Genomic DNA, 9,723 nt, shown 5'->3' with positions numbered 1-9,723 from the left:
GCATTTTATTTAAATGAACAGTTACATATATTTAAAGGTTCATTTTGATACTTAAACACTTATTATATCATGTATTGTATTAGTTATATTTATAAAATTTGTTATATTATGTAACAATGAACACTTACGCATATAAAAATGAACATTAAAATAATACATATTCATAATACTAAATGTTCATTTGCATATTATTGAATATTTTACAATTAGCATATCTTATTATTTTTATGTTATTAACTTTTAGATATGGAGTACTTAGTTTTTAATTGAAAGATGTTTTGTTTTCATTGGTCAATGAATAAATTTGCAAGTGATACGCTAACCGATATAGGTTATTTTAATGCTCCGATCCATAAATAATTGTTCATTTTTACAACCATTAAAAAAATGTTCATTTAAAAAATATTAAATGTTCAATAATAAAAAGTTTGCCAACAATTTCGAAATTCCTTTGTTCGATATTCTAGCCCCATCACCAAGCCAAATCCTTCAAGCTTCCATGCTTTCTCAGTGACAAATGATCCATGGTGGTGGTGATGTGATATGTCTAGTTTATATAGTGTTTTATCCCCGTCCCTTGGTCGTTATTAGTAGTGTTTTTGGCTCTTTCGGGCCACTTTTATTACTAATTTGTGTGTTCTAGTGTTTTCGTAGTTTTAGTTGTATTTTACAGGAAATTGCACTCTTGGAGCATTTTCCCGGGCTTTATTGGATCGACTACGGATGCTAGAAGGACACGACCACTTTCGGAGCCCAGGATCGGTGAGAGCCGGTGATTAAGGGCTCGGTAATTGGGATCACGAGGCATTTGGACCAAGTATTCGAGACCCGAGAGGAAATCCGAATTGGGCCGAGAAATCTAGCCCAATCGAAGTTCAAGCCTCGAAGAAGAAGACTGGGCCCGATCGGGCAAGTATACGCCCGATCGGGCGGCTGCGCGCATAAGGACCCTCAAGGAAGAGGTGCGCCCGATCGGGTGAACTAAGCTCGATTGGGCGCGGCACATCAGTAAAGGGCATTGTAAAAAAGGCGGGCCCGATCGGGCGGCCCTTCGCCCGATCGGGCGCGTGTTTTCTTAGGGCGCCTGTTTTCTTAGAAGCTGATTAGTTTAGGTTTAATTCTTATTTTAGGGGAGGTTTAAATACGTTTTGTACGGAATTATTAGTGACCTTCTTTCTTAGACTTTCTCTCTCTACTTAGTATTTTTTCTCTCTCCTAAATTCTCTCTAAACTTTTGTTCTTAATTCTCCCTTTAATTCCAGATTTATTTTGGTAACGATTCTTCTTCCCTTAATCTTAGTTGTTTATTTTATTCCTTTCATCATGATTTATTTTATTACCTTGATTAGTTTAGTTTTTAATATGTGTGAGTAGTTTAATTTCTAGGGTTTATGGGGATCTAATAAATAATATGAAGGGGTAAATTATTGTTGTTGATTATTAATGCTAGTTTAACTTCCTTTTGATTGATTTAATTCTCTGTGACTAGATTAGGCCTATCTTTTATGCATGAGTTTGACAATATTGATTCAAGAATTGAGAGATGAGAATTAATGTTTAGGTCTAGTTTCAATAGGCAAGTTAATTTATAAATGGTTAAGTCAAGATTCGAGGGATGGGATTTAATACCGGTAAATTTGTGTGATTGTAATATGTAGCGAGAGCCCTTTACAATCTGGTTAATTGATGCATTGATGATTGACTATTATTGATTATTGGTATTGCATGATAATTTCTTATTGAATTGTTTTAACGTTTTACAATTGCGGCTTGTAAAAGTATAGCAATATTAAATTGATGAATCGAGCAGATGTTAATTTGATATTAAAGGCTTTTTTTTCAATAAGAACTTAGATCTAGTAAATTGCGAGAGCCTGTTAGATCTATTTTGATTAATAAATTGCGAGAGCCTGTTAATCATGTTATTTATGCAATGTCAATGATTGATTACTATGTTTTACCCTGGAGTATTATTTATTGGTGAACCTATGCCCTAAATCCTTTCATATATTGTTTTCTTCCTATTCTCAACCTTAGTAGTTTAGTTTCTTACTTAATTATAAATATTGGTTACTTAAATAATTTAGATTATAATAATTAATTAGGAGTAAAAAGACTTGTTTGCCTGTGGAGATCGACCCTACTTCCCTATCTACTTTAGTTAGTGATTTAGGTAATTATTTTTTATTAGGGGATACGACTTTACCCTGTCATGATGCGATGGAATTTCATCTTCCACATCTACTTTTACTCCATCACTCCATGTAGTCAAAACCTTCTTTTAATTCTTTGCTTTCAATACGCTTACCGCCGCATAACCACGACTACCACCATAACCACAACTGTTGCCACTAGAAGCACGACTGAAACTGCCACTAAATTTAATTTCGAAGATCCGAGATTCTTTATACAAATCGAGTGTTTTAAAGTGATCAATTTTGAGATTTTACCGGAGCTCATAGTGCAGACGGGACGAGTTATAGAATATCGCCGGAGAAGAAGAGAATGGCGGTGAAATCGCCAGAAATGGACGGACTATGCTATAGTTAGAGTTGATAAAGATAAATAGATATATAATTTGGGGATAAGATGCGGTGATAGTTGCAATAATTTGTAAGAGGTGGATAAAGGATGGGAGGGATGTAGTGGGGAAGAGTATAGGGTTATACAGTGGGGAGGGGGTGTAGGGACTTCTACCTACCCTAGAGTCTAGGTAAAAATTTGTAAAATTGACTGAAGTGATTGGGCCTAACTGAACTGAATATAGCTGAAATGAATTGTTTATAAGAGGAAAAAAAATTAGGAATTGAACATAAATTAAGCTAACCACAACAGACCCTAAATAAAGCTGGAATGAATTGTTTATGAGAGAAGGAAATTTGGAACTGAGTTGAACTGAACTGAAATGAACTGATTTAAACTGATTGGAGCTGAACTGAACTGAAATTAAGTGGAACAAAACATGCCCTGAATAGAGCTGAAATGAATTGTTTATGAGAGAAGGAAATTAGGAAATAAAATGAACTAATTAGAATTGAACTGAAGTGAACTGATTAGAGCTGAACTGAACTGAAATTAAGCTAAACTGAACATACCCTTAGTTAACCCAAAAATTTTGTGTTCATTAAATAGAGCATCGTCATTAGGATTGCAGGTTTTTTTTTTTTTTTTCCTTAAAAAAAAAGAAGTAAGATTAAAGATCCTACTAAATCGATAACTCTCACAGGTTCAGCGACGCAGTGAGAGTAGATGGGAAGGTAAGTAAATCCCCTTACTCCCAAGCATTTTGTATTAGTTACTGGAATTCAAACTTGTGACCTCAAAATCACAAAGTGAGTTTCCCAACAACTTCACTGAGCTTTATTGGTGTCATTAGGATCGTAGTTGATACTCCATACTATAGTAGGAGAGGAGATTGGGATTTTATATTACGTACTCGACACAAAGAGGAGTATAAACTACGGAGTATAAAGCAAAGTCATTGGGATTTGATTCTTATACGGAGTATTATACTTGGTACAATACTTAATAATACTTAATAATAGTATTATGCTATTTAATAATGTGTATGACAGCTTGACAAGTCAATTCACACATGACTCAGATCTAACGTTCAATGCAACTAAATTATAAATTTCACCAAAAAAATAATTAATAATGTATGTACCGCTAAAAGTAACTACATAATCTATCTTATTTGTAGTCTTATACTACAGCACATATACTCGTAGGGTCGTAGTATTACACTATTACATAAATTAAACGCTCAAAGAAAGAGAAAAAAGAAGTGACAAAATGAACATCTTACAAAAGCTTATGTCAATGATCATGGCAATAATCCCTAGTTGGATTTTAATACCATTTGTGAAAATGTTTTTAGGAGGATCAATACTATTCAAGGATGATCAGGCTAATATGGATGGCAACGACACGGAGCTGCCAACGGAGCTTCGACACGAGCTAATGCCACGGCACTTGGCCGTGATATTGGATGGCAATCGGAGGTGGGCTAAGCAAAGAGGTCTTAGCCCTATCGGTGGTTACATCCCTGGAGTTAAGAGTTTAGATACCTTTCTTTCGTTGTGTTGCAATTGGAAAATTCCAATTGTCTCACTTTTTGTGTTTTCCACGGAAAATTGGCTTCGCCCTAAGGTGAGTTGTATAATTCTTGGCGTTATGGTTCTTAATTTATTACCCCGTGTTACTTTTACTTTGATGACGGCCTATTTAGTATAGGTCAATATTCGATGAAATAAGTTTTGATAAGAACTATCAATACTCTTTAGCTTATACGGCAGTTCAAATTTGAGCCATAAATTTAGATTAGTTGAAATGAGGAAAATATGTTCATGCAAGATTATTGCAAGCTAATTAAGCTTACCTAAAGAGCTAAAGGTTATTATTTCAGACAACAAGAACAACTCTCAACTTTTTTTTTTTTTTTTTTTTTTTTGTGAGGAAAAGAACAACTCTCAACTTAATACTTCATCAATTATTTTTTTACATGACATAGTTTGACTTTTGATCTTTGAACTACTCATGTACTCTGTTTTAATTTTTTTTAATAAATAAATAAATAATAGTGTTACTGTATGAGAAATCATATTGGACATATAGCATCTTTGTAAAGTATAAATAATATGGTAACTTTTTTCTTATAAACTGCTTCCTTTGTTCTTTTTTATTTGACCTGTTTCTTTTATCACGCTTGCCAATGCAAAACTTTAACGATCAATAACTTAAATTCTTCATAAGTAAAAATTATAAAAGTTATATATTATGATAGTACTTATTGAGACTAATACAAAAAAAATCATACATGAATATATTTTTTCTTACATATTATTTACAAAAGACGGTCAAAGAAGGGATGGTGAATAGTGTAAAAGTCAAAGCGGGTCAAGTAATAAAGAACGGAGGAAGTATAATTTAATAAAAAAAAATTACAATTAAAATTATAGATTGACAAGCGTGATAAAATAAAACAAAACAAATACACATAATAAAACAAAAAAAAATTAATAATTTTGCATTTGCACGTACGTTCTTCAATAAACATATTTGATCATGAATATCGTCGACTATCTTGTTTGGCAATTGGGCTGCTGGCTGTTGGCTGTCACTGCTTTGATTGGCTGGTTTGATTGATTATTTGTATTGTTTTTTTGTTGGTTGTTTGACTTTTTATTTAGTCTAAAAACATGTTTGGTAAAATTGGCTGTTGGATGTTATTAGTAACTTAGGTAGCCAAAAGCCAAAAGATACTCCAACTAGCTTTTTCATTTTGGCTTAAAAGCCAGCTTTTTAGTTAGTTGAAAAAGCCATTTACCAAACACAAATTTTGATTGTTTGACCAAATAAAAAAGCCAAAAAACAATAAAAAAAAACCATTTACCAAACAAACCTATTTATAAGTGAAAACTATATAAATTTGATATTTGAAAATTTTATTCAAAAGAAATATAATAGTAAGATCTTTCATGCTAATTGATTTTACTTTGACCACGTGAATTTTAATGAGTGGAACTCTTTAGTATTATACTCCGTAGTTCGTTCAATAAAAATTAGAAGACAAAACACGTGGATTTTCTTACTATGTAAGGTGAAGCATGAGCCAGCATCAAATTCTGTACCGCGTATTACGGAGTAATGAATGTACAACTACAAGTGTACAACCACTCCTTTTTTTTTTTTTTTTTTTTTTTTTTAAATAATGTACAACCAGTCAACCACCCTAAATATGCTACATCACCCTTAAATCATCTCCAATGGCGAAACTCAACTTTGAGTATTGAAAAAGAAAATGAGTTATTTTTTATCTTCAATGGTGATACCCCTACTTCCCAATTTAGCAATTCACGTGACATCTAATTTCCTAATAGTGAGACTGTTAGAGATATGAGATATCGAAAAATATATGTGTGATATATTTTCCGTAGATATCATAAAGAGAATAATATATTTAGTTTTATTTATGTTAAGATAATATTTAGTGAATATATCGTTAGAATATATGATATATTTTGTATGAAGTTTGTTTCCTATCTTATGAGATTAGGTATTGTATAAACATTCAACCTGTTGATGAATAATATAATAAAGCAATACAAGCCATTCAATTTTATTTCCTCTCTAATTAATCATGGTATCAGAGCCTGTTACTTTCAAAGTATGACCCACCAAATCATATTATAAGGGTATGTTCACATTTACTTAATTTCATTTCATTTCAGTTCAGCTCCAATCAGTTCATTTTTCAGGTCTTAATTTCCCTCTCTCATAAAATATTAATTTCATCTCAGTTCAGTTCAGCTCCAATCAGTTCAGTTCAGCTCAGTTCAATAATGTGAACAGACCCTAAATTTTTTTTTTAGAAAAAAAAATAAAATTAAAACTTAAATAAATTACAAAACATATTATAATATAGATAAGGGCCACACTTTTTTTCAAATGAGACTCAAAGTTGATTATCTAAATTTAGCAACTTTCTTTCGGAGTTGCTAAGTTTAGATACCAATTTATTGGTATCCTTTGCAAAAAAATGCTCTCTCTCCCTTCTGAAGAAACTCCCTCTAGTCTCACCACTGGAGATAGTCTTAGCTTGAATACACTTTCCTCGTAACAAAGTCATCGGTATATCAACAAGTGTACATATAATAAGACTATGTGGAGCTAATCATGCAAGTTTATTATTATTATTATTATTATTATTTATTATTATTATTATTATTATTATTATTATTATTATTTGATACTCTGTATTATAAAACTATACGTTAATACATACTTGTATTAGTTGTATATAACAATATCTTATAATTGTATGACTACATTTTATTTAGAAAGTAAGATTGTTGGCCAAAGCTTTCAAATTTTTAGCATATGAACTCAAAATTTAATTTTATGACGGAGAGAGGGAGTATTAGCCACTCAAAATGAAATTAAACATTTAAAGGGATTTGGCATGCAACATAATTATTATAATTAAGCTGCAAGGAACTTGTTATATTAGTTGGAGGATAATTGAAGTAAATTGGTAAATTTTACAAAGCCTTTAAATTTTATTTTATTTATTTATTTATTAAAAAAAAAAACCTTAATTTCGGTTAGGGTGTTCAAATAAGTACTGTTTTCATTATTGATATTTCAACAGGCGGAAACTGATTTCTTGCTGGAGCTTTTGGAGCAAAATTTACTACGAATTTCTCGTAGGTATGAACTCTGTCCTCTTAATTCGAATGATTGTTCAAAGCATTGAGCTTATTAACACTTCTTTTAGTTGTAAATTGAAGTTAGATGCCCCTTATTGACCTTTATTAGCGTTTATTTTTCTTTAACTTAACAAATATATAATTAGCGTAGTGCTATATGTAGTCCTTAGGAGTACAATTAAGCTTTTGACTTCTTTTCTTGTTTGGTAAATATCTAGGATTGCATGAAAAAATCACGCACAATTTAGTGTAATTAATGAGTACGAAGTAAATCTTATACGAAGTGTTAATGCTTTCCTCTTTTTAGCTTCTTAATTCTTATATAGGGCTATGTAACTTCGTATTCATTAATTACATTGATTTGTGCCTCAAAAAAAATGTATAGGGTTATGTATAACACTTTTTTTAAAATTATGATCTAAATTTATTTGACAAAAATAAGGCTAACTGACTAAGGGCTTGTTCACATTTACTGAACTGAGCTGTAGTATTGAACTGATTGGAGCTGAACTGAATATTTTATGAGAGATGGAAATTAGGAGCTGAACTTAACTGATTGGAGCTAAACTGAACTAATTGGAGCTGAAATGAAATTAAGTAAATGTGAACAGGCCCTTAACCTCATTAAGCCATTCATGTCCAAGAAAATACTATCAAATAACTCTTGGATAGGAGTTCTATTTTTAGAGGATTTTTCTGAACTTATTACATACCATTCTTTCTCACCAATGTCAAAAATAAAAATTGATGAATAAAATATATATTTGAATATTCTTTTTAAGTCGATTTGACCATATTCTTTCTTATATTACCTTCATTAAATATTATGTGCAACTTTAGAATATTTTATATCTCACAAATAATACCCCAAAGTTGCACATAACATTTAACGGAGCCACGGAGGTACATAGTAGATCATATCAGTGACAATTAATTATCGAAGTCCTAAAATTTGACTCAATTATTAACAATGTGGCAAAATTTTAACCAAGTACTTATTTTAATTTAACAAGTGTTAGTTAACCTTACCCTTAAATTACTAACTCTGTTACAGGTTATGTGCAACGATTTGACATAAAGCAGAGAGGAAAAATGTCTAATTGTTGCACATAACTTGTAACGGAGGTAGTATGTTTTAATCAGGTACTTCATTGAATAATTATGTTTCTGTACGACACTTGATCTGACTAAATGGAGTAGTGGCTATCACACGTTAGAACTTCCTTTCCGGTTCCAGTAGATCTTTGGATCGATTCTCATCCTGCTCTTGTGACTCTCTAAACACCTAAAAAAAACATGTTACATTCTATTGTGTATAGGGAAATGATTTTGGCATACTACAAAAGTGATTTAGGCCCACTTATTGTAAGAGCCTAGTTTTCTATACACCTCTCACATGAAAGTTTTCCAATATGAATAATTGGTGTATCAAAATTAGCTTCCTTGTACACAACTACACAGTTGAATTAATTAGAATGTAGCATGATTTTCCTTAGAGCTTGCTGCATGAACGACATACTAATTGAATTAATTAGATTATATTGATAAACAGTTATGAAGGACGAATCTCAGTGATTGGTGATACATCTTTACTGCCCAATTCCTTACAAAAAGCAATTCAACTTATTGAAGAAAAAACAAAAGACAACACCAAAATTCATCTAATTTTAGCAATAAGTTATAGTGGCCAAAATGATATTGTTCATGCTTGTCAAACTATTGCTACCAAAGTTAAGGATGGCCTTCTTCAACCCGAAGATATAACCAAGTCTTTGTTTGAGGAACATCTTCGAACTAAGGTAACGGACGTTCCTGCTCCGGATTTGCTCATTCGAACAAGCGGCGAATTACGTATAAGTAACTATTTTCTTTGGCAATGTGCTTATAGTGAAATGTACTTCACTAATACACTTTGGCCTGATTTTGGAAAACAAGAGTTTATTGAGGCTTTACGTTCATTTCAACAAAGAGGGAGACGCTTTGGCAAAGTATAAATTTTGTTTAATCAATTGTAATTATATTATACTCTCTCTGTATTTTATTACTTGCTTTATTTACACTTTTTACATATTTATTTGACCTACTTTGATTAATGTTTGTAATTTATAAATAAGAAGAGATTTAGTCTTGCGAGTATGGAATCATCTAGTAATAGATTATTAATTTTCAACTGTTATAATTTATACTTATTGATAATTGATATTACTGCTTAAAAATTTGCTTCGGCATACGTGGATAGAAGAAATGAAGTAAATAATAAAATACAAAGGGAACTGTTGGGGAGTCAAATTAAACTACTACTAAGGATTAGCAGTTTCATTAATTCACTCCACAAGTAGTTCTAGCCCATCACGTTTGTCCACGAGTGAGTTGTGGGGTCATGTCTGATCTTTTTTCTCCTCTTGGATTCTCTTATAACGTTTCCTTAACTTCCTTTTTAATGAGAAGTTAAAAGGATTGACTAAGCTTCATAATTTTAATTAAACTCTCTGTCTTTTATCTTCTTTAACTT

The 9,723-nt window shown here is 31.6% G+C and overlaps 1 protein-coding gene across 1 annotated transcript; it reads left to right on the top strand.

Moving 5' to 3' along the window:
- The first annotated feature begins 3,748 nt into the window (after window positions 1–3,748).
- Window positions 3,749–9,335, top strand: LOC110710752 (dehydrodolichyl diphosphate synthase 2-like). Its single transcript, XM_021889088.1, has 3 exons — window positions 3,749–4,152; window positions 7,154–7,212; window positions 8,764–9,335. The coding sequence occupies exons 1-3, from the start codon at window positions 3,796–3,798 to the stop codon at window positions 9,203–9,205; spliced, it is 858 nt and encodes a 285-aa protein (XP_021744780.1). The 5' UTR covers window positions 3,749–3,795; the 3' UTR covers window positions 9,206–9,335.
- Window positions 9,336–9,723: the final 388 nt, after the last annotated feature.

The sequence above is a fragment of the Chenopodium quinoa genome, unplaced genomic scaffold, assembly GCF_001683475.1.
Source record: "Chenopodium quinoa cultivar QQ74 unplaced genomic scaffold, ASM168347v1, whole genome shotgun sequence".
Lineage (NCBI taxonomy): Eukaryota > Viridiplantae > Streptophyta > Magnoliopsida > Caryophyllales > Amaranthaceae > Chenopodium > Chenopodium quinoa.
The sequence above is the reverse complement of the archived record's forward strand: the minus strand, read 5'-3'. Positions and strand labels throughout refer to the sequence as shown.